Here is a 25,810-nt window from a genome sequence, read left to right as displayed (position 1 = left end):
GGGCTAACCCAATGGATTAAGACTTATTTATTTAATCCATATATATTGGACTTGATACGCTATTAGAAACTTTATTACCCTCCCTACTCAAGTTTCACTTTAATCACAACCTATATACAACTTTACCAATTATATACAGTTTAGGAATTAAATGAGTATCCCTTTATATTAGGAATCAATTATTTCCCATCTTTATTCTCTCTCCCTCATGCGCTCTCTCTCTCCATCTCTCTCTCTCTATCTCTCTCTCTATCTCTCTCTCTCTCTCTCTCTCTCTCTCTCTCTCTCTCTCTCTCTACGTCTCTCTATCTCTCAATCCCTAATTCCAGTAATGTAGAGCAAAGGAAAAAAGAGCAGCAATTCCACCATTGACAGCCATTAAAAAGTTTTGAAGCTTTGAATTTGAATTTGGGTTTCAAAAAATATTATTTGTTTGAATTGGGTATAAACAATTGGGAATTCTCTATACGTCTCTCTCTATCTCTCAATCCCTAATTCCAGTAATGTAAAGCAAAGGAAAAGAGAGCAGCAATTCTATCATTGACAGCCATTAAAAGCTTTGAAGCTTTGAATTCGAATTGGGTTTTCAAAAACCATTATTTGTTTGGATTGGGCGTTGTTGCAAACAATTGAGAATATTGTTTGGAGTTTATATCTCAATTTTGAGGGTATTTTGGTGAAGATTAGACTTGATATTGGCTGAATCTCAGATTGAAACTCGAAGAAGAAGAAGAAACATGACATACATTATACTTACGAAATTGTAGTAAAGTTGTAGTAAAATAATAGAAAATTTGCATTCTGCTGTTGTGTTATATATATATATATATATATGTGTGTGTGTGTGTGTGTGTATGTATGTATGTATGTATAATTTAAATATTGTATGAAAGTTGAACAATATTGTATAAAAATTATATTTAAGTTATATGGTATTGTAGTTGTATATAACTGGATAGAAATAATGTATGAAAGTTGTAAATAAATTGTATAATATATAATTAGTTGTATGAAATTTATTTTTACTATGTATAAATCTGATACAAAATATACAAAAGATATATTGTATAAATTTGTATACAAATTATATTTACGTGGTATGATATTGTAATTATATATAACTGAGTAGAAATAATATATGAAAGTTGTAGATAAGTTGTAAATAAGAAGCGACGTCTGCAACTTCTTGTTGATGTGATGGCCTTGTGCAGCGAGTGCGAGCACACCAATTTTAGGCTATAAATATAACCCTAAAGGAAAATTAGAGAATAGAAAAATAAGGATAACACTAATCTGCTATGTACATCTATGCAGTAGTTTTTTTTTGTTACGTTAATGAAAACTTAATATTACTTATTATATGATTATTACGAAGAGAAGCAAACACACTGATACTTTATATATTTAACGACGTCAATCATCAGTTTCGATTTACGCTATATCTCCTAAAAATAGTACGTACAACCCTTCTCAGAAGAACCGTAAGAAATTGTGAAGACCCAAAAGGTCATCATTTTTTTTAAAACGAAACCTCTGTGTTCTGAGTCCTTGAAAATCTCAATTAGAGTCACCTCAAGTTGATTGCGCACTCCGGGCGCGTAGCCAGAAAGCTTAAATATGATAATCTGTGAAAAACGATAAGTTTCGATTATTGAATGAGCTAATTTGACTTTGGTCAACATTTTGGGTAAACGGATCCGGACACGTGATTTGACGGTCCCGGAGGGTCCGTAGGAAAATATGGGACTTGGGTGTATGCCCGGAATCGAATTCCGAGGTCCCGAGCCCGAGAAATGAATTTTCAAAGAAAATTATTTTCTGAAATTGTTTTAAAAAATTTGAAAAGAAATTTGATTAGAACATGATGGTATCGGCCCCGTATTTTGGTCCCGGCACCCGGAACAGGTCTTATATATGATTTAAGTCATTTCTGTAAAGTTTGGTTGAAAACGGACATCGTTTGACGTGATCCGGATCTAAATTGCTGAATTTGATAACTAATGAAGTTTGAGAAAAAGTTCTTGATTTTGAGGTTTGATTCATTGTTATTGAGGTTATTTTGGTGATTTGATCATACGGATGAGTTTGTATGATGTTGTTGAGTTAGTAAGTGTGTTCGGTTAGGAACCCCGATGGCTCTGGTGTGTTTCGGATGTGTTTCGGGAAATTTTGAACTTAGGAAAAAAAGTTGCAGGTCTCTGAAGCCAGGTCACGCGGTCCGCGGTGGAAACTTCGCGGCCGCGCTCGATTTCTTGTGGTCCGCGGTGGAGGCTTGTGCGGCCGTGGTCTATTTCGTGCGGTCCGCACAGGGCACTGGACCGTAGTACCTCAGGAAGGCCTGTGCGGCCGCAGTCCATTTTGTGCAGTCCGCACAGGGGGGCCTAAGAGGGGTATAAATAGATGGGATTTCCAGTTATTTTCATTTTTTTCACAACCCCAAAAACCTAAGAGGCGATTTTTCAAACAACCTTTCTTCTCCAAATCAAATGTAAGTCGTTTTTAACTAGTTGTCTTCAATCATTAATAACTTTAACATGATTTCAACTTCAAATCAATAATTTTCATGGGGGAAATTGGGTGTTTTGGGTAAAACCTAGGTTTTTTAAAAATTGGGGATTTAGATCTCGATTTGAGGTCCGATTTCAAAATAAATTACATATTTGGGTTCGTGGGGGAATGGGTAATCGGCTTTTGGTTCGAACCTCGAGTTTTGACCATGTGGGCTTGGGGGCGATTTTTGACTTTTTGGGTAAAACTTTGGAAAACTCATTTTCATGCATTCAAATTGATTCATTTAGCGCTTATTGATGTAATTAAGTAACTTGTGGCTAGATATGAGCGAATTGGTGGTGGAATCAAGGGGTAAAGCTATAATTGAAGATTGCGTTGTGTTCGAGGCATCGAGGTAAGTGTTTGGTCTAACCTTAGCTTGAGGGATTAGGAGTTGTGTCCTATTTGCTATTTGCTTCTTGTTGAGTACGACGTATTGGCATGGTGACGAGTATCTATATGTTGGTGTCAAGCATGACCGTGGGTCTGATATTGTGATTTTCATGACTTCGTTGTATTATTCATGCCTTGGTGAAGATTTATACTTGTTGTGTAAAGTTGTGGAAAAGCATTGTGACCTGTGAACATTGAGGAGCGTTGGCTCCAGTGGTATAACGAATTGTGAAAGTATAAGTGATAATTGAAACTCTAGGGTATTGGTTCGAGTTGTGAAGTGAATTGTGAAGTAAAAGTAAGAAAGAGAAGAGATCATTATATTGTCCCTTGTCGGGCTATTATGAGTTCGGTTCCCCCTGCATTGTGTTCTTAATTGATATTACGGATTTTTAGGTTGATGATTCTTAGTGTTAGATGTTGTAACAAGTTAGGTTATAGTTGAGGTAGTTAGATGTTGTAACATGTTTGGTTATAGCTGAGGTAGTTAGATATTGTAGCAAGATTGGATCGGGTTGCACGCCAAAACAAATATTATATTGGATCGGGTTGCACGCCGCAACAAATATTATATTGGATCGGATTGCACGTCGCAACAGATATTATATTGGATCGGGTTGCACGCCGCAACATGTTAAAATCCTAACTTATCACACGCTGCAATAGATATTATATTGGATCGGGTTGCACGCCGCAACAACTATATATATGTGGATCGGGTTGCAGCCGCAACAATGTTAAATGATAAGGGATCGGGTTGCGCGCCGCAACAGTATTGTTATTGTATTGTTGTAGATATTGAGTTGTCCTTTCATATTTTATTAAGTTTCTGTTGGACTTGATATGTCTCCCCGAAGCATGTACCCCCTCCCATTTTAAACTGCTTATTCCTGTTTATTTTCCACCATATATTGTATAGCTGCATAGATTTATCTGGAGTCTGGTCCTAGCCTTATCACTACCTCGCCGAGGTTAGGCCAGGCACTTACCAGCACATGAGGTTGGTTGTGCTGATACTACACTCTGCACTGTGTGCAGATCCAGGAGCAGCTTTCGGACAGTAGTTGGAGGGCTTTCTTCAGTCCATTCGGAGACCCAAGATAGACTTGCAGGCGTTCGCAAGCCCTGGCGTCTCCCTCTATCTCTATTTCCTGTTTCATTTCCTTTGTTCAGAAACAGTGTATTGTATTTTTTCAGACCTTGTATGTAGTAACTCTTAGACAGTCTGTGACACTGTGACACCAGGTTTTGGGTATACGAGGTTTTATAAGTTGTAATAGACGTAGCCTTAAGATATATAATTGTCGACTTCCGCTTAATTATTTAAAATTCCGCTTTTATCATATTATCGGCTTGTGTTTGTTAAAAGAAGCAAAATTGAAAGTGAAGCAAGTAGTTAAGGTTTGGCTTGCCTAGCTCCCATTAGTAGGCGCCATCACGACTCCCGAGGATGGGAAATCCGGGTCGTGACAAGTTGGTATCAGAGCTCTAGGTTACATGGATCTCACGGTTCACAGACAAGCTTAGTAGAGTCTGAGGGATCGGTATGGAGACGTCTGTATTTATTCCCCAGAGGCGACAGAGTTAGGAAAACTTCACATTTATTCTTTCTTATCGTGCGGTTTGGTCTCTCAATGCTAATCGAACTTCTACTTTATTCTTTCGCAGATGGCAAGAACACGGGTTTCCTCATATACCACTCAGCAGCCCGAGCCCCCAGCAGTAGCTCCTACGAGAAGCAGAGGACGAGGGCGAGGCTGTGCTAGAGGCTGAGGTAGGGGTAGAGCTTAGCCCCGAGCAGCAGCCCCAGTAGCGGAGCCTCAGGTTGACTTTGATGACGAGGTTCCGGCTCTAGCAGCTGTGGTGGGCCCAGCTCAGGTCCTAGAGGGGTTTATTGCGGCCCCAGTCCTTCAGGACGCTCTTGTCTGATTAGTAGGCCTCATGGAGAGTGTCACCCGAGCGATATTGCTTCCTGTAGCAACCAGTTGTCTCTCAGGCTGGAGGAGGGGCCCAGACTCCTGCTACTTGCACTCCGGAGTAGGTAGCTCCCCAGATTCAGACTCCAGCGGTTCAGCCAGTTGGAGAAGTTCAGCCGGTTGTGGTAGCTCAGACCGGCGATGGAGCAGCTATGTCCATCGATGCTTTGTGGAGGCTGGATAGGTTCACCAAGCTCTTCACTTCTACTTTCAGCGGTGCATCTACTGAGGATCCCCAGGATTATCTAGACAGTTGCCACGAGGTTCTTAGGAACATGGGGATTGTTGAGACCAATGGGGTCGATTTTGCTACATTTCGCCTGTCTGGATCCGCCAAGACTTGGTGGAGAGATTATTGCTTGTCTAGACCAGCCGGATCGCCGGCCTTGACTTGGGAGCAGTTTACAGTGTTGTTTCTGGAGAAGTTTCTCCCTATTACTTAGAGAGAGGCCTATCGGAGAGAGTTTGAGCGCCTCTAGTAGGGTTCCATGACTGTTACCCAGTATGAGACCAGGTTCATCGACTTAGCTCGCCATGCTCTTGTCATACTTCCTACCGAGAGAGAGAGGGTGAGGAGGTTTATTGATGGTCTTATTCAGCTAATTCGTCTTCAGATGGCTAGGGAGACTGGGAGTGAGATATATTTTCAGGAGGCAGCCAATGTGGCCAGGAGAGTGGAGGTGGTTCTGTCGCAGGGAGGTGGTCATGGGTCAGATAAGAGGCCCCATCATTTGGGTAGATTCAGTGGTGCCTCGTCTGGAGGTAGAGATTCATATGATAGAGGCCATCATCCTAGTCCCTTTCAGTCAGATCTTCAGGTTTCTCACGGTGCTTCAGGCAGCCGTGGTTCGTAGATGCAATATTCGGATCAACAGTCCTACAGTGCACCACCAGCTCCTATTAGTGCACTACCGCTCTAGAGTTTTCGGGGTGGTCATTCGGGTCGCCAGGGTCAGTCTCAGTTTCCTCAGTCACAGCACTCAGGTGAACGTTTTGAGTGTGGTAAGTATGGTCATATGAGGAGGACTTGTCCGAGGTTGGTGGGTACTCAGTCGCAGCAGCAGGGTTCCCATGCTATGGTCCAGGCACCAGGTGTTCCACAGACCGCCTAGCCAGCTAGGGGTGGGGGTAGAGGTGGAGGTAGAGGATTTAGAAGTGGAGGCCAGCCAGCTGCAGGCCATCCCAGAGATATAGTCCAGGGTGGTGGGGCCCAACCCCGATGTTATGCTCTTCCAGCTAGGCCCGAGGCTGAGGCTTTAGCTGCAATTATTACAAGTACGGTTCTGGTTTGTGATAAAGATGCTTCAGTGTTATTTGATCCAGGGTCTATGTATTCGTATATGTCCTTTTATTTTGCACCATATATGGTTATGCCTAGTGACTCTTTGAGTGATCTTGTACATGTGTCTACACCGGTGGGTGATTCTATTGTGGTAGATTGAGTCCACCGCTCTTGTATAGTTGTGATTAGGGGTCTTGAGACTTGTGTGGATCTGTTGCTTCTGGACATGGTAGATTTTGATGTTATATTGAGAATGGAGTGGTTATTACCTTACCACGCTATCTTAGACTGTCATACCAAGACTGTGACCTTAGCCTAACCGGGTTTACCTCGTTTATAGTGGAGAGGCACTCCTAGTCATTCTACTTGTAGTGTTATCTCTTATGTGAAGGCTCGGCGCATGGTCGAGAAAGGGTGTTTGGCCTATTTGGCATATGTTAGTGATTCTAGTGCCGAGGTTCCCTCTATTGATTTTATGCCTGTTGTTCGTCAGTTTCCTGAGGTTTTCCCTTCAGACCTGTCGGGTATGACACCCGATAGGGATATTGACTTTTGCATTGATTTGGAGGCACTCAGCCCATTTCTATTCTGCCATATCGTATGGCCCCGCCTGAGTTAAAAGAGTTGAAGGAGCAGTTGCAAGACTTGCTTGAGAAGGGTTTCATTAGGCCGAGTGTTTTGCCTTGGGGTGCGCCAGTGTTGTTTGTTAAGAAGAAGGATGGTTCGATGAGAATGTGTATTGATTAACGGCAGTTGAACAAGGTTACAATCAAGAATAAGTATCCATTGCAGAGGATTGATGATTTGTTTGATCAGCTCCAGGGTGCCAGGGTATTTTCGAAGATTGACTTGAGATCTGGCTACCATCAGTTGAGGATTAGGGCATCTGATGTCCCTAAGACAGCTTTCCGCACTCGGTACGGGCATTATGAGTTCTTTGTTATGTCATTTAGGTTGACAAATGCCCCCGCAGCTTTTATGGATTTAATGAACCGAGTGTTCATGCCTTATTTGGATTCATTCGTGATAGTCTTTATTAATGATATTTTGATATATTCCCGCAGCCAGGAGGAGCACGAACAGCATCTTAGAGTGGTTCTTCAAACCTTGAGGGATAGTCAATTATATGCTAAATTCTCGAAGTGTGAGTTCTGGTTGAGTTCAGTTGCATTCCTGGGTCATGTTGTGTCCGCAGAGGGTATTCAGGTTGATCTAAAGAAAATTGAGGCATTCAAGAACTGGCCTAGACCAGCATCAGCTACAGAGATTCGGAGTTTCTTGGGATTGGCAGGCTACTATCGCCGATTCATGGAGGGGTTTTCATTTATCGCAGTCCCAATGACCAGGTTGACCCAGAAGGGTGCCTAGTTCAGATGGTCGGATGAGTGTGAGGCGAACTTTCAGAAGCTCAAGACAGCTCTGACTACGGCACCAGTGTTGGTTTTACCCATAGGTTCAGGGCCTTATACAGTTTATTGTGATGCATCTCGTATTGGGCTTGGTGTAGTATTGATGCAGGATGGCAAGGTCATTGCCTATGTTTTGCGACAGTTGAAGATTCATGAAAAGAACTATCCAGTTCATGATTTAGAGTTGGCAGCCATAGTTCACACATTGAAAATTTGGAGGCATTATCTGTATGGCGTGGCATGTGAGGTGTTCACGGATCACAAGAGTCGTCAGTATTTGTTTAAGCAAAAGGAGTTGAATTTGAGGCAGAGGAGATGATTGGAGTTGTTGAAGGATTATCACTATCTTATATCACCCGAGAAAAGGCCAATGTGGTGGTCGATGCCTTGAGTAGGAAGTTAGCCAGTATGGACAGCCTTGCTTATATTCTGGTCGGTGGATGACCGCTTGCTTTGGATGTTAAGGCCTTGGCCAATCAGTTCGTGAGGTTGGATGTTTCCGAGCCTAGTCGGGTATTAGCTTGCACGGTCGCTCGTTCTACTTTATTGGAGCGTATCCATGATCGAGAGTATGATGATCCCCATTTGTGTGTCCTTAGAGACACGGTGCAACGCGGAGGTGCCAAGCAGGTTACCTTAGATGATGAAGTTTTGAGATTGCAGGGTCGCATTTGTGTGCCTAATGTGAATGGACTCCGAGAGTTGATCTTAGAGGAGGCCCATAGTTCCCGGTACTCTATTCATCCAGGCACCGCAAAGATGTATCAGGATTTGCGGCAGCATTATTGGTGGCATAGAATGAAGAAGGATATCGTTGCATATGTAGCTCGGTGTTTGAATTGTCAGCAGGTTAAGTACGAGCATCAGAGGCCTGTGGGTTATTTCAAAGGATCGAACTTCCCGAGTGGAAGTGGGAGCGGATCACTATGGATTTCGTTGTTGGACTCCCACAGACTCGGAGGAAGTTCAACGCAGTATGGGTCATTATTGATAGGCTGACCAAGTCACCGCATTTCATTCCTGTGGCAGTCTCCTATTCATCTGAGAGGTTAGCTGGGATCTACATCTGGGAGATTGTTCATCTTCATGGTGTGCCTGTATCTATCATTTCGGACCGAGGTACGTAGTTCACCTCGCGTTTCTGGAGAGCAGTTCAGCGATAGTTAGACACTCAGGTTGAGTTGAGTACAACACTTCATCCTCAGACGGACGGGCAGTCCGAGCGGACTATTCAGATTTTGGAGGATATGCTCCGGGCTTGTGTCATTGACTTTGGAGGCTCGTGTGATCAGTTTTTGCTTTTAGCAGAGTTTGCCTACAACAGCAGTTATCAGTCAATTATCCAGATGGCTCCTTATGAGGCTTTATATGGTAGGCGGTGTCGATCTCCAGTTGGATAGTTTGAGCCATGAGATGCTCGATTGTTGGGTACGGATCTGGTTCAGGATGCCTTGGACAAGGTCAGGATTATTCAGGATAGGCTTCGTCCAGCTCAGTCCAGGCAAAAGAGTTATGCCGACCGCAAGGTTCAAGATTTGGCATTCATGGTAGGTGAGCGGGTATTGCTTCGTGTGTCGCCTACGAAGGGCGTGATGAGATTTGGGAAGAAGGGCAATCTTAGCCCTAGGTTCATTGGCCCGTTTGAGATTCTTGATCGAGTGGGAGAGGTGTCTTATAGACTCACATTGCCGCCGAGCTTATCAGCCTTGCATCCAGTGTTTCATGTGTCTATGCTTCGGAAATATCACGGCGATCCATCCCACGTGTTAGATTTCAGCACTGTGCAGTTGGACAAGGACTTGTCTTATGAGGAGGAGCCGGTAGCTATTCTAGACCGGCAGGTTCGTCACCTGAGGTCGAAGAGTTTTCCTTCTGTTCGTGTTCAGTGGAGAGGTCAGCCTCCTGAGGCATCGACCTGGGAGTCCGAGTCCGATATGCGAAGCTGTTATCCCCATCTTTTCCCCGACTCAGGTACTTCCTTCTTCTGTCTGTTCGAGGACGAACGGTTGTTTTGGAGGTGGAGAATGTGATGACCCAAAAGGTCATCACTTGTTTTAAAATGAAACCTCCATGTTCTAAGGCCTTGAAAACCTCATTTAGAGTCACCTCGAGTTGCATGCGTAGTCCGGGCGCGTAATCGGAAAGCTTAAATATGATAATCTGTGAAAAACGATAGTTTCGATTATAGAATGAGCTAATTTGACTTCGATCAACGTTTTGGGTAAATGGACATGGACCCATGATTTGACGGTCCCGGAGGGTCCGTAGGAAAATATGGGACATGGGCGTATGCCTGGAATCGAATTCCGAGGTCCCGAGCTCGAGAAATGAATTTTCAGAGAAAATTGTTTTCTGAAATTGTTTAAAAATATTTGAAACAAAATTTGATTAGAACATGATGGTATCGGGCCCGTATTTTGGTTCCGGCGCCCAGTACAGGTCTTATATATGATTTAAGTTATTTCTGTAAAGTTTGGTTGAAAACGGACGTCGTTTGACGTGATCCGGATCTAAATTGTTGAATTTGATAATTGATGAAGTTTGAAAAAATTCGTGATTATAAAGTTCGATTCATTGTTATTGAGGTTATTTTGGCGATTTGGTCGCACGGATGAGTTCGTATGATGTTGTTGAGTTCGTATGTGTGTTCGGTTAGGAGCCCCAAGGGCTCTCATGTGTTTCAGATGTGTTTCGAGAAGTTTTGAACTTAGGAAAAAAGTTGCAAGTCTCTGAAGTCAGGTCACGCGGTCCGCGGTGGAAACTTCGCCGCTGCGGTGGCGACTCCGTGACCACGGTGGGATTTGTGTGGTCCGTGGTGAGCAAGGCCAAGCCTTCACAGCCGCGATCGATTTCTTGAGGACCACGGTGGAGGCCTGTGCGGCCGTGGTCCATTTTGTGCGGTCTGCACAGGGCACTGGACCGTAGTACCTCAGGAAGGCCTGTGCGGCCGCAGTCCATTTTGTGCGGTCCGCACAGGGTGCCTGAGAGAGGTATAAATAGATGTTATTTTCATTTTTTCAAAACCCCAAAAACCTAAGAGGTGATTTTTCAAACAACCTTTCTTCTCCAAATCAAATGTAAGTCGTTTTTAACTAGTTGTCTTCAATCATTAATATCTTTTAACATGATTTCAACTTCAAATCAATGATTTTCATGGGGGAAATTGGGTGTTTTGGGTAAAACCTAGGTTTTTCAAAAATTGGAGATTTGGACCTCGATTTGAGGTCCGGTTTCAAAATAAATTACATATTTGGGTTCGTGGGAGAATCGGTAATCGGGTTTTGGTTCGAACCTCGAGTTTTGACCATGTGGGCCCGGGGGTAATTTTTGTCTTTTTGGGTAAAACTTTGGAAAACTCATTTTCATGCATTCAAATTGATTCATTTAGCGCTTATTGATGTAATTAAGTAACTTGTGGCTAGATACGAGCGAATTGGTGGTGGAATCAAGGGGTAAAGCTATAATTGAAGATTGAGTTGTGTTCGAGGCATCGAGGTAAGTGTTTGGTCTAACCTTATCTTGAGGGATTAGGAGTTGTGTCCTATTTGCTATTTGCTTCTTGTTGAGTACGACGTATTGGCATGGTGACGAGTATCTATACGTTGGTGTCAAGCATGACCGTGGGTCTGATATTATGATTTTCATGACTTCGTTGTATTATTCATGCCTTGGTGAAGATTTATACTTGTTGTGTCAAGTTGTGGAAAAGAATTGTAACCTGTGAACATTGAGGAGCGTTGGCTCCAGTGGTATAACGAATTGTGAAAGTATAAGTGATAACTGAAACTCTAGGGTATTGGTTCGAGTTGTGAAGTGAATTGTGAAGTAAAAGTAAGAAAGAGAAGAGACATTATGTTGCCCCTTGCCGGGCTATTATGAGTTGCGGTTCCCCTTGCATTGTGTTCTTAATTGATATTACTGATGTTTAGGTTGATGATTCTTAGTGTTAGATGTTGTAACAAGTTAGGTTATAGCTGAGGTAGTTAGATGTTGTAACAAGTTTGGTTATAGCTGAGGTAGTTAGATGTTGTAGCAAGATTGGATCGGGTTGCACGCCGCAACAGATATTATATTGGATCACGTTGCACGCCGCAATAGATATTATATTTGATGGGGTTGCACGCCGCAACAGATATTATATTGGATCGGGTTGCACGCCGCAACAGATATTATATTGGATCGAGTTGCACGCTACAACAGATATTATATTGGATCGGGTTGCTCGCCGCAACAGATATTATATTGGATCGGGTTGCACGCCGCAACAGATATTATATTGGATCGGGTTGCACGCCGCAACAATGTTAAGTGATAAGGGATCGGGTTGCGCGCCGCAACAGTATTGTTATTGTATTGTTGTAGATATTGAGCTGTCATTTCATATTTTATTAAGTTTTTGTTGGACTTGATATGTCTCCTCGAAGCATGTACCCCCTCCCATTTTAAAATGCCTATTCCTATTTATTTTCCGCCATATATTGTATAACTGCACAGGTTTATCTGGAGTCTGGTCCTAGCCTCGTCACTACCTCGCCGGGATTAGGTCAGGCACTTACCAGCACATGGGGTCGGTTGTGCTGATACTACACTCTGCACTGTGTGCAGATCCAGTAGCAGCTTTCGGACACTAGTTGGAGGGCTTCTTTCAGTCCATTCGGAGACCCAAGGTAGACTTGCAGGCGTCCGCAGGCCCTGGCGTCTCCCTCTATCTCTATTTCCTGTTTCATTTCCTTTGTTCAGAAACGGTGTATTGTATTTCTTCAGACCTTGTATGTAGTAACTCTTAGACAGTATGTGACACTGTAACACCAGGTTTTGGGTATACGAGGTTTTATAAGTTGTAATAGACGTAGCCTTAAGATATATAATTGTCGACTTCCGCTTAATTATTTAAAATTCCGCTTTTATCATATTATCGGCTTGTGTTTGTTAAAAGAAACAAAAATGAAAGTGCAGCAAGTAGTTAAGGTTTGGCTTGCCTAGCTCCCATTAGTAGGCGCTATCACGACTTTCGAGAGTGGAAAATTCAGGTCGTGACAGAAATAAGTGAATTTATTTGCCAACTTAATTAATTGAGACAATGATTTATTTAGAACTTTTTGATTCTGTCAAAACCAACAGCAAAAATATTATGTTGCACTTTGATTGGTACTGACCAACGAAAAACAATTGATATTTCTGTAATCTTTGAAAACCTTGCATAAATATTTGATACGTGATCGATCATCACTAGAAGCATAGAAAAACAACGGTTTGCCGGAGAGAAGAGGGAGAAGAGGAGAGAAAAAAGGAAAAGGGTGTAACTAAACCCCTTGATTGAAGGCACAAATAATGAATTAGGAGCCTTTTAAGGTGGATTATATATATATTTTGTAACTAAATGTGTTTAGATCGGGTAAATACCAAAACATGAATATTTTTCGTAATAAGATTTCAAATAGTGTATAGGTATGTAAAAATTCCTTTATTTAAACCATATATGTTGGACTTATATAACTAATCAAATTATATTAGCCCAATAAATTTATTTGAACTACTATATTTAAAACATAGTCTGCATTATTTTATCGATTTAAGTTCGATAAAATTTAAAAGCTTACACCGAGAAAAACCAATAAGAATTAAACTGATATGAAATTGACTTAATAGATTTGGTTTGGATCCAATATTTAGCCAATCGACTTAATTAGTTTGATTTTTTTTTTTTGAAAAATACTGACTCAACTGAACCATGAACACCCCTAATCAAAAGTAAGCACTTTTGATATCCGTTAAATATTTTACAAATTCTGATTGGATCTAACAAGAAAGTATGAAAACATAATTAACTTGAACATCAAAAAAGATCATGTTAAATTTTAGAAATTGCAACATCAAATGCTGCGGTATGCGTCGCAAATAAATCAAAAATACCAGGAACTCCAAATTAAAAATGAATTGTTAAACATATAGTCGGTCATATTCAATTTCTTTTCTAGCCGCTATACTTAAATTTTACATTGACTATACACAGTTATACATATATCATATATGAGCACTCTCTCTTTATATATCATAGTTTTTGTTAAATCTAAAAGTACTTACTTTTAGACCGAAATTGCTTCGAAATATATTAGGAATTTTTACATTCCAATATATTATATGAAACTATATTATCCTCCCTACTCAAGTTTTACTATAATTATATTTTATATACCCAATTACCATTTATGTACTTTTTAAGGGAATTAATGATAATAATTAGTGTCCCAAAATCACTCTAACGTATCTTCCACTCCCCCCATGTTTCTCTCTCCACATCCCACCCCCCTCTCCGTCACGTATCTTGCACAAGAGAGCAGCAATTCCACCATTGACAACCATTAAAAAGCTTTGAAACTTTGAATTCGAATTTGGGTTTTCAAAAAATATTATTTGTTTGAATTGGATGTTGTTGCAAAGATTTGGGAAGTCTCTTTACGTCTCTCTCTATCTCTAAATCCCTAATTTCAGTAATGTAAAGCAAAGGAAACGAGAGCAACAATTCTACCATTGACAGCCATTAAAAAGTTTTGAAACTTTGAATTCGAATTTGGGTTTTCAAAAATCATTATTTGTTTGGATTGGGTGTTGTTGCAAATAATTGGGAATATGGTTTGGAGTTTATATCTCAATTTTGAGGGGTTTTGGTGAAGATTAGACTTGATTTTGGCTGAATTACAGATTAAAACTCGAAGAAGAAGAAGAAGAAGAAGAAGAAGAAGAAGAAGAAGAAGAAGAAGACATGATATACATTAAATTTACAAAATTGTAGCAAAATTGTAAAAAAATTGTATTATGTTGTTTATATATTTTCTTTTTATTTATTTAACTATTGTACGAAAGTTGAACAACATTGTATAAAAATTATATTTAAATTGTATGATATTATAGTTGTATATATAACTGAGTAGAAATAATGTATGAAAATTATAGATAAGTTGTAGATAAGTTATATAATATATAATTAGTTGTATGGAATTTGTTTTTACTATGTATAAATCAGATACCAAATATACAAAAGACATTTTGTATAAATTTTGTAAAAAATTTGTATTTAAGTTGTATGTTATTGTAGTTGTATTTAACTGGGTAGAAATAATGTGTGAAAGTTATAGATAAGTTGTAGATAAATTGTATAATATATAATTAGTTGTATGAAATTTGTTTTTACTATGTATAAATCAGATACATAATATACAAAAGACATATTATATAAATTTTGTATAAAATTTACATTTAAGTTGTATGTTATTTAACTATTTTCAGAATAATTTGTCAAATACATAAGCGGCACACTAATAGTGTCATTATTGATTAAATATCGAAGAAGTTTCATTCAGATAGACAGTGAGATTATATGAATGTTATTATAATAAAATTAGAGTTTAATCAACATAAATAAATAATACTTAAGGGTCATTATTGATTAAATATGGTAGAAGTTTGTAATATCACTTAGAATGACGGTGAGATTATTTGAATCTTATTATATAAAATTAGAGTTTGACCAAGATTAATTATATAATACTCAAAGATACACGGATAATTAGAGCGAAGGACCAACACATTTTAGCAAAAAATTTAGTCGGCTAATATTTGGTCATTTTGACGATTGTAAATACTTATTCAGATCGAGTGTTTACATCCAATTAAATAATTAATTAAATGAAAATGTATATCATTTAACCATGATTAACCGTTGAATTAGGGATTGTGCTCTTCTACGAATATCTAGGATCATTTCATTAAGGATCTTAGTGATAAATTACCAAGTATATTTTTTTAAAATTGCAAATGCTTGCAATAGAAATAGAAAGCTTAAAATGAATTGAATTAATGAAAGAAACTGAGTGTATTGAACATAAGAAAAAAATATCTATAGCTATGGACCAGCCATTAAGAGACTTAAACTACTTTCTTATTATCATTTATATTGCTCTCTTAGCTAATTGTCCAACTTCACGTTGATGAGTTGAAATTTGCTGGTCGTGCGATTAGCCTTGAGGTATTTAACTAACAACAATAATTTGACAAAATTATTGTAGTTGTAAATTACAAAGGAGATGAGCAAAATCTTAGATTGAAAAAGTAGTGATTATCATTAGTAGAAGTCCAGCATCAGGAATAGATTAGTATAGTGCATTAGAAAAATAAGGAAAGAGAAGAAGAGAAAAAAAGGTAAAGGGGGTAACTAAATCCCTTAATTGAAGGCACTAATTGATGAAGCTCAAAGATCAGATCAACTAGAGCTAAGAAGAAGATGAACAAGAAGGTTCTAGAATGAAGAACTCGTTGGAGAGCATGTGAACTAAAAATGATTTTATATTCCACTATGAAAACTGAATACAAAACACACAAGTCCTACTTATATACATTGTATATGATAGCTATGCTAATCATTCACCACTAGTTACTCTAACCACCAATCATATAATTAGTTATAACTAACCTTCAGCTAACTACACTAACTCAGGTGATTGTCATATGTCACTCTTCTCCTCAATACTCTCCCTCAAGCTAAGTGGTGCAAATAAGTTAAGCACTCCTAGCTTGCTCATCAGGTACTCATGTTGTGATCTTTCAAGTGCCTTTGTGAACAAATCTGCTTCTTGGTCTTTAGACATCACATACTTGATTTTGATTATCCCTTGTTGAATCCTCTCTCTGATGAAGTGTAAGTCTATCTCTATGTGCTTTGTACGCTCGTGAAATATGGGAAATTCCTGTTGTTGGCTGCAGCTAAAGCTATAACTACCCTGACTGTCACCATCTTGACTACAGGGGAAAAAGTTTCCTGATAGTCTAGGCCTTCTATTTGATTGTAACCCTTAGTTACTAGCCGTGCCTTGTACCTTTCAACCTCTCTATTGGCCTTATACTTTATCTTGAACATCCACTTGAACCTAATAAGAGTTTTCCCTGCTGGCAAATCTACCATAGTCCAGGTCATGTTGTCCTTGAGTGCATTCAACTCCTAATACATAGCATCAAGCCATTTGGGGTCTGATGCAGCCTCCTCATAAGTCAAAGGCTCTCTAATGCCGGTAATTTTGGACAAATAAGACTGATGTTTGACTGAGAAACCTGCATGGGTCAAATAGTTATGCATTGGGTATTTGCAAAGCTACTGCCCTTCAGACCTTGTCAAGGAACCATTGCAGACATAATATTGTAGCCATACAGGCTCCTTAGTAGTCCTGGCTGACTTCCTTAATTAGGGACCCACAGGAACAGGTGTATCTTGTTCTGAAAGAGGTGACTGCTGATCTGGAGTGTCTTCTGAGAATAAGGGAAGTGATGATGAAGGTTATGTATCAGCAGTGTGGTTGTTTGCAATAGGTGGCATTGCTCAAAGGGATGCATTATCATCATATGTGTTGATCTACACAGGAGTAGCATCAGCAGTGACTGGATAGTGCAGTACACCATTAGGGAAGAGGTGCAATTTTCCTTCCTTAAGTAGTTGAAATGGAAAGATATGCTCTATAAACTTGACATCCCTGCTTACAAAGAAAGAGTTAGTTAAAATATTATACAGTGTGTATCCCTTCTGGGATAATGAATATCTCATAAACATAGCTCCAACTGATCTGGCTGCAAACTTATCCTTTTCTCCCACAACCTTAGCAAAGTATAGACACCCTATAGTTCTAAGGTGCTTTAAAGATGGTACTCTTCCATACAACATCTCAAAAGATGATTTTCCTGACAACACTGATAGAGACAACCTGTTTATGACATAAATGGTTGTCTGCATACATTCCCCCCAAAATTTGAGAGGCAAATGACCTTGCAATCTAATGGCCCTGGCCACTTCCAATATGTGTCTTTGTTTCCTCTCTACTACCCCATTTTGTTGTGGGGTGTGAACACATGAACTCTGGTGAATCATTCCATACGATTGAAACAAACAGTGGCATTCATAATTGAAAAACTCAGATCCATTGTCACTTCTTATTACTTTCACAGTCACAACAAATTGAGTCTTTATTAAGGCTAAAAATTGTCTCAAACATACAACCACATCACTCTTGAGCCTTAGTAAGTAAATCCATGTCAGTCTGCTGCAATCATCTACTATAGTAAGGAAAAATCTATGTCCACTATGAGTTTGTACTCTATACGGACCCCAGACATCTATATGAATGAATTGAAATGGTTTATCTAATCTACTTATACTCTTAGGGAATGACAATCTGCCTTGTCTAGCTAAAGTACAGATTGTGCATTCCTTTATTTCATCACTACTAGTTTTGAACTTCATGTTTGGAATTTGTCTCACTACTCTATTTGGAGCATGTCCAAGTCTTCCATGCCACACCTTTAAGTCCTCCTCCTGCATAGTCGATTTCTGAAGATGTACATTTGCATCCTTGGCTTCAAGTTTCTGATGCTGCAAGTTGTACAAACCTTCTAGTTCCTTACCAATCCCCTTCACCTTCCCACTGTGACGGTCCTGCATTATCCAGAAGTTAGGATAAAAGGATATAAAACATCTTAAATCCATTGTGAGATTGGACACAGACAAGAGATTATATTTAAAATTTGGAACATATAAAACATTCTCAACAGTACTGTTTTTACCAATTCTACTCTCTCCAGTACAATCAACATCAAGTGAAGTTCCATCACGTAAATATACCTTTGGTGCATTGCCTAGGATATATGTGTTTATCTTGTCAAGTAGCTCTCTGGTGTGAACCATGTGGTTGGTTGCACCAGAGTCTACTATCCAATTCTCATCTTTAACCTTTTCATTTGTAACAAAGATCTTAGATGTACCTGCAAAGCTTGCATTTTCACCTGGCCCTGTACTGATCAACTTCAATATTTGGTCATATTGCTCTTAAGTAAACATGATTGGCCTTCCTCCTTGTGCTACATTTGTAGCAGATGTGTTGATCACTTGTTGTGCCTCCTGTGTAGTTGCATTGGTCATCTGATTTGTCATTGATTGTTGTTCCTCATGCATGGTTGCATTGGCCATATGTCATTGAAGAAAACCTGTTGTCTTCTTCCTCATTTTGAAATCAGCTGGATAACCATGCAGCTTGAAGCAAGTGTCTCTTGTGTGTCCTTTATAGTTGTAGTAATCACAGAATAAATTTCCTCTTCTAGGCTTATAATTGTTCCCTGAATTCATGCCTTTGTTGGTGAATAGTGTTGTTCCATCTCCAATGTCTATAGACTGGGAGAACTTTCCCAAAGCTCTTTGGCTTTCTTCAGAAACTATCATGGAGTATGCTTTGTTAACTGCAGGAACATGGCTCATCATCAATATCTGACTCCTAGGTTGGCTATATGTTTCATTTAGCTCCATAAGGAACTGCAGCAGCCTTTGATACTCAAAATGTTCAAAATAACTCTTAGATTCTGGGCAGTCACACCTAGGGCAGGGCATCAAGGCATCATATTCCTCCCAGAGGTCTGTCAATTTGGAGAAATATGTAGAAACTGATGAAATTCCATGCGATAAAGTTGCAATTTCCTTGTGCAGGAAGAATATGCGAGATCCATGTACCTTATCATACTTATCCTTCAAATCAGTCCAGACTTTGTGTGCACTGGATTTGTAGACAATTCCACTAAGTAATTCTGTGCTCACAACATTTATAATCCATGACAGAACTATTGCATTACACTTCTCTCAAAGCTCATGCAAGGATCGATCAAACTTATCCTTAGTACATCGTTCATCAACAAATCCTAGCTTAATCTTACCAATTAGACCTATTTTCATAGATCTACTCCACAATACATAGTTTTCAGATCCAGTTAGTTGAATAGAGATCAAGGAACTACCTGGAGTATCATATAGCTGTAAATATAATGGATGATGATAATCTATGTTCGTTGCTGTGCTTGTTCCAGTTGAGGTTTCTTCTCCATTCGCCATTGCCAACAGATTCAGCTGATTTTACTCTCAGATTCAAGGAATTATAGATTCGCAAATCGCAAATCAAAAAACAGAAACTAGGTTAACTGATTGAGGAAAACTCGAACAATCAGCAACAAAATGATTCTGCAGAAAGCAGAAGATATCCACCACAACGATTGTATATTTAGCCCCTGGGCTCTGATACCATGATGAAGCTCAAAGATCAGATCAACTGGAGCTAAGAAGAAGATGAACAAGAAGGTTCTAGAATGAAGAACTCGATGGAGAGCATGTGAGCTGAAAATGATTGTATATTCCACTATGAAAACTTAATATAAAATACACAAGTCCTACTTATATACATTGTATATGACAGCTGTACTAATCATTCACCACTAACTACTCTAACCACCAATCATATAATTAGTTATAATTAACCTTCAGCTAACTACACTAACTCACATGACTGCCATATGTCACTCTTCTCCTCAATACTAATAATGGATTGAGAGCCTTTTAAGATGTAATGTATATATTTTGTAAACAAAATTTGTATAGGTAGGGTAATTTACTAAACATGAACATGTAGGGTAATAACGTTTCCAATAGTGTATAAGAATGAAAAATTGAATTACTGTGCATAACGTCAAACACTGTGGACCATTTTTGTCATTTTATCGAGTAAATTACAGAAAAACGGGCGGCCCGATTTTGAACCGGTATCGAATCGCCTCTGAATAACTTCAGCAGTAAAGCAAGAGAATCGTGTAATTCTCATTTAATCAAAGGAGCTATGGCTTCCGATTCTCGTAAAGGTCTGATCACATGCTTCAATTTGGTCAAACATCCTATTTTTTCCCAATTATTTTGCTCTTAAATAGATTAGTGCCAGTTGTTACTTATTTTTTGTGTTGATTTTGATGTTTATGTAGTGATTGTTCATTTAAGAGCGACCGGTGATGCCCCAATTCTTAAACAAGCCAAATTTAAGGTTTAGTTTTTCCATCTATTAAAGTATTGCCTTTCTTCTTTTGTCAGATAAATTGCTCGTATTAAAATTCTAGACTGAGTTATGATCCAAAACCCTAAATATATTTCCGCTTTACCGTTGTGCTCTTTGTCCCAATTACAGTTTCCTTTGACTATGCGTTTTTAAGATTCTTATATATATTTTTCACCACTCTATCCGTCCCATCTGATGTGATGTTGTTTGACCGTGCACGGAATTTAAGAAAGAAAGAAAGACTGACTTTTGAAAGTTGTGAATTGAAACAAATCTTAGACAATTGTGTGGCTATTAATCATCTTATTAAGAGTAAAATGGAAAGTTTAAAGTCAAAATTGTTATGGAAAGATGTCATTCTTTATGGAATAAACTAAAAATGTATTACATGAGTTGGGGCAGAGGGAGTAAAAAATGTTGTAGACATGTAGTACTTTAGACTTAAAAAGTTAAGGAATTGATGTCTGAATTTATGCTTGAATTTTGATGTGTTAGACACTTGTACTTCAAGTCTTGGCAGTCTTTTTAAGGATGGATAGAGTATAAAGTTTGAGTAGTTGCCTCTTTTGTTCCTATGGAATCTTCACAGACCCACATCCAGCCCCTTGTTTGATAAAACTAAGAAAGAGAGAAGATAAATTAATCTATGATTGTGCACCTTTTATAGGGATGTTTGATGGTATTGTTTCCTTGTGTAACTGATTTCATATATTAATGTTGATCATGCATTGTTTCTTTATGAGTATTCAATTTGCATCAGTTACTCTATGGGTTTTTAGAGCAATTTCTGCTAATGGTTAAAATGAAATGAAAATTAGAGCTGTTTGGGAACGAAAATGCACATTCGAACTTTGTCCATTCTTAAAGCGCAGATGATAGATGAAAAGAAACCTAGAATGCGACTAAAAATTTGTATCAATCAACTAATTAACTATGCCTAAATTCCGAATTAGTTGGATCAACTTTATAAATCCTTAGTATCAATTCTCCTTTAGTCAGGAAATAATGCCTTGGTGGGTGTGCCCGAATGAATTCCGTATCTATAGGATTCTTCATTTTGACTTTTATGCTAACCATTAACCTACTGCAACTCTTCTCATTTTTCGGATCTTGGGAGTGACTATGCTTTGTGGAGCTCACCTAGTTGGACTGATCTCCATGCCCTCACCCCTGCCCTCTCCCCACCCCAAAAAAAAAAAAAAGAAAGAAAAAAGAGGAGGTGTCAGAGAGGGTCACACAATTTTTGCCTCCACCCTTCAAGCTTTCATACACTATAGTGATTATTCCTTAGGCTTTCTATCCTTTCTCTTAAGCTAAGTGTTGTAATTGTGGAGATTGCTTATTAGGGATTGGTGTACTCTCTGCAGCAGTTAGACGTGGTTGGAACCGGCTGGCGAGGGAGCTAGTGTAAAACATCTTGAATTACAAGTTAGGTTATAAAACAACCCTTAGGTATATTCCAGCATCAGCATAAATGGAGCGGTTGGTCTTCTCTCAGTAGTACCGCTGGTGCTAGCCTGATGGAGCTGCTTATAAGTGGGGCTATTGCTTTTCTGCATAAATGGAGCCTTCATAAAGAAGCTGTTGGTTTCTCTTAGTAAAAGTAGCACCAGTAGTAGCTTGTGAAGGGTGTGACCACAAGGTGTCTCTGGCTAGTTTCAATAGATCAAACACAGAATGCTACTTAATAAAAGCAGATGTTTCCCATTGCAACCAGCACAAGGAACAAAGAGGGACCACTTAACCAGGAGAAGCACCTGATAATTCCTGCAGGACTATGTTGCTGGAGAAGTCTTTTTCTTCAGGAAGCCTGAGGAATAATAGGGTAGTTGAGATTATTCAATGTGGTGTCAGTTGAAATTTGATTTGATAGCACGAATTCCGCACTCTCTTTATTGTCATATTTGCCTAATGGAATAGTATACAACTCCATCTGTCCCAATTTGTTTGACACCATTTGACTAGACACGGAATTTAATAGTTTCTCAATTTTACTTTTTTTTGTGCTGGAGCCAGCCTTCAGATCTCTCCTACTTTAGTTTTAGAAGAATTCCCTTATAGGATTAATGTTATTGTAGCCAATTGAAGATGGAAAAAGCTGTACTTCCTAGATTTTAAATGGTTTCTTTGTTGTATAATTATCAGTCATATTTTCTTTATCATGCTTCATCTAATCATCAAATTATATATAAACATCAACATAGATTGCAGGGACTGACAAATTCATCAAAGTAATAGATTTTCTGCGCCGCCAACTTCATAGGGAGACATTGGTACGCCGTTTGTTTTGATTGAAATTCTAAAGTACAGAGGAAAGAATTGCTCTCAAAGTTTTGAAATTCTAAAGTAGAGATACTGTGCATTAGAGTTGTGATTACTGATATAATCTTTCCTCTCTAGTTTGTGTATGTTAACAGTGCCTTCTCACCAAATCCAGATGAGTTGGTAATTGACCTGTACAATGTAAGTTTCCTGTACATATAAGTTTTCATATAATTATTTCGAGATAAATGTTCTTTGCTGATTACACATTTTACCTTCATTTGATAACCACTATACTGGAAGACGGATAGAGTGCAGGGTGTGTTTCTTTTCTTTTCTTTTCTTTTTATAAGACTGGAAGATTGATGGAGTTCCATTTTTTATCACCAAGCTTTAGTTTTGTACAGGTGTTTATAGGCTGATTTCAGGATTAATTTCCTTTGGTGATCGTCATTTTACTTTCATTTGAAAATTTTGTTTTCTCCCTCCAGAACACTTATGTGATCCTTTTCTTCTCATAGCTTACAGAAATTTTTGGCTTATAACAACAACAATTATTATTATCATTATCATCATTATTATTATTATCATTATCATTATCATTATCATTATGACCATTTTGTGAGCTTCAAAAATTCAAACTCACATGACAACATGAAGTATGGACCAAACATCTTCTTCAACCACCACTCAACTTCTAGGCAGTCAAAGAGCCCAATATTTCATTCTTTTAAATGCACTTAGATGCTGTATGCCTTGAGTTCTTTTTGCTATCGGGAGTCAAAACATATGTTAGCAACTCTTGATGCTTTTGTGGGCGATCTGTAGAAGATGTTATATGTTTCGTTCTGAGTTTTTCCTCTTTTTCCTCCCTGTTGGTGTCAAAATCTCTATATTGGTAAAATTGGTTATTCACTGCTTATTGAGCAGGTATCTGAACTTGATTAGCCTGCCAACCGTGCATTTAGAGCTTATTGTTGATACATTATTTCTATTCTCTTGCATTGCAGAACTTTGGTTTTGATGGGAAGTTGGTGGTTAATTATGCATGCTCCATGGCGTGGGGCTGAGAACTCTTGGTTGTTCGCACTACATTGTTTCAAATCACCATACCTAGTAACTACATTTAGTAGAGCAATAGAACCGTGGCATCAAATATAAGTCAGATTGTTCTCCAGTAGATTGTTCAGTATTGAGCTACGGTATGTAGAATGATGCTTGACAATTCTGCTTCAGTAGTTCTTTGATAGACTATTCTGTCTATACTCAGGCAGGAAACATTTCGGGCTTTTGCTGTCCCTTTTCTTCTACCATCCCCTGAAGCTTAGAGTTGAATGTCTGCCATATTGGTGTGAAAAGTTTACGCGTCCTTTCTTCTCTCACCATAGTGACTCTTTAAGTTCTGTAAAGTTAGCAATCCTCCTATTCATTTGTATATAAAATTCTAATTGTTACTAACTTGCTTCTCTATTTAGGGGTTCGACTGCCCGTCCAGGTTTGCACCCTCCCCAGAAGGTTTTTACGTATTATCGGTGTCTTTTAAGAAAACAAGCTACAGTTTATGATGGAGAGAATGCTTAAAACAAGGACCATATGTCTTCTGCTGTACTTGCTTATTGAGTTGAATGAACTGAGTACTGACTAGTATCATGCTCTTACTAGCTTCTGCAAAAATTTAAATGACGCGAATCAGATGGTTACTTTGGAGGGTGAAATATTGAAGAGTGATAGCATAGAGTAGGGGTGTGCAAAGAAAATCGATAAACCGCACCAAACCGATAATTCGAGTCAAACCGGAAAAAAAAATCCGATTGTGGTTTGGTATTGAAAAAAAAAAATCCGACCATAATTGGTTTGGTAATAAAAAAAGTCAAACCGAAACCAAACCAACCCGATAGTACATTTATACAATTTTTAAAAATATGTTATACATATAATTATAAATTGTAATATAATTTGTAAATATTTCTTATACATTTTCACTATTTTATCTTTTAACGTATTATTTCAAGTTGGATTTAACATTCTTGAATGTTAAATAAATTTTATAGCCTATAAATATAGTAACTAAAATAAAGTTCAAGTCAATATTAATGCTAACAAAAAAAAATTAATTCAACACTAGGAATGACGATAGTGTTGGATATCTATTTTTTAGTTTGATAGTGGTCTATAATGAAAATGCATAACTTAGTTTATCTTTTGCTTTAGTATTTAGTTATGTAATTAATAGTACTTATTAGTTATACTTATTTTAGCATGACATGTATAGTATTTTTAGATTATGTTAATTTTCAATATGGCTTATTAATTAGCAATATTTGCTTTATGTAATTTCATTATCTTTGTTATTGAATATTTTAGTGTAATGCAATGACTTATCTCATATTATTGTGTTATTTTCTGGGAAAATACATTATATATTTGTCTTACTTGGACTAAAGAAATATTTGGAGCACAAGTTACATATTTTGTGCTATGAAGACTTTACAGGGAAAAACCCCCAAAACCCGGAAAAAACTGAAAAATTCGAGAAAAACCAAGATTGAAAAATTCGATTTTGTTGGTTTTGTTTGGTTTATAGATTTAAGAACCTGACACCATCGGTTTGGTTTGATAATTGAAAAAATCGAACCAACCAGATCTATGTACACCCCTAATACAACTTAATAATAACAAGCGACATAAGTCCAAAAGTCCGTTCGATCAATAAATGGCAGAGTGACACGGTGCACTTCGCTCCCGCTATGCGCGGGGCCCGGGAAGTAGCGGACCATAAGAGTTTTGTTATACATAACCTTATCCTATATTTTTACAAGAGGCTGTTTTTACGGCTCGAATCCATGACCTCCTGGTTATATGGCAGTAACTTTACCCATTTGTGCAAGAGGCTGTTTCTATCATATCTTGCATTTGAATGATTTCCTTGCCCAAGAATACTTGTGAATTGCTCGCTCATTGCTAGATAAAGCTACCATTTTACACCAATCAAACAAAGCTAAAATAATCAGGCCTATTAAATTAGAATACCGTTTT

At 38.4% G+C, this 25,810-nt stretch overlaps 2 protein-coding genes across 3 annotated transcripts; one reads left to right on the top strand and one right to left on the bottom strand.

The window, feature by feature from the left end:
• Positions 1-18,621: 18,621 nt before the first annotated feature.
• LOC142174559 (uncharacterized) lies at positions 18,622-19,527 on the bottom strand. Its single transcript, XM_075240381.1, has 2 exons — positions 19,353-19,527; positions 18,622-19,226 (listed from the first exon to the last, which is right to left on the bottom strand). Exons 1-2 carry the CDS (start codon positions 19,525-19,527, stop codon positions 18,622-18,624), a joined length of 780 nt encoding a protein of 259 aa, XP_075096482.1.
• Positions 19,528-20,173: 646 nt separating this feature from the next.
• LOC107770477 (ubiquitin-like protein ATG12) lies at positions 20,174-24,418 on the top strand. 2 transcript variants are annotated; one of them, XR_001644621.2, is made up of 6 exons: positions 20,174-20,324; positions 20,442-20,500; positions 22,717-22,785; positions 22,913-22,975; positions 23,785-23,976; positions 24,250-24,418. XR_001644621.2 is itself a non-coding variant. In XM_016589791.2 (5 exons), exons 1-5 carry the CDS (start codon positions 20,303-20,305, stop codon positions 23,842-23,844), a joined length of 273 nt encoding a protein of 90 aa, XP_016445277.1. In that variant the 5' UTR covers positions 20,174-20,302; the 3' UTR covers positions 23,845-24,232. The 2 variants fall into 2 exon arrangements, 1 of the variants encoding a protein (XP_016445277.1); XM_016589791.2 differs by lacking the exon at positions 24,250-24,418 and having other exon boundaries at positions 23,785-24,232.
• The last annotated feature ends 1,392 nt before the right edge of the window (positions 24,419-25,810 follow it).

This window comes from Nicotiana tabacum, chromosome 20 (genome assembly GCF_000715075.1).
Source record: "Nicotiana tabacum cultivar K326 chromosome 20, ASM71507v2, whole genome shotgun sequence".
Taxonomy (NCBI): Eukaryota; Viridiplantae; Streptophyta; class Magnoliopsida; order Solanales; family Solanaceae; genus Nicotiana; species Nicotiana tabacum.
This window is presented reverse-complemented; position numbering and strand designations above follow the sequence as displayed.

Coding starts and splice junctions, on each gene's coding strand:
- LOC107770477 (XM_016589791.2), top strand. CDS start 20,303: ATGGCTTCCGATTCTCGTAAAG. Junction 20,325..20,441: donor GGCTTCCGATTCTCGTAAAG/GTCTGATCACAT, acceptor ATGTTTATGTAG/TGATTGTTCATTTAAGAGCG. Junction 22,976..23,784: donor TGGTAATTGACCTGTACAAT/GTAAGTTTCCTG, acceptor CTTGCATTGCAG/AACTTTGGTTTTGATGGGAA.
- LOC142174559 (XM_075240381.1), bottom strand. CDS start 19,527: ATGGCGAATGGAGAAGAAACCTCAACTGGAACAAGCACAGCAACGAAC. Junction 19,227..19,352: donor TATGAAAATAGGTCTAATTG/GTAAGATTAAGC, acceptor TTGTGAGCACAG/AATTACTTAGTGGAATTGTC.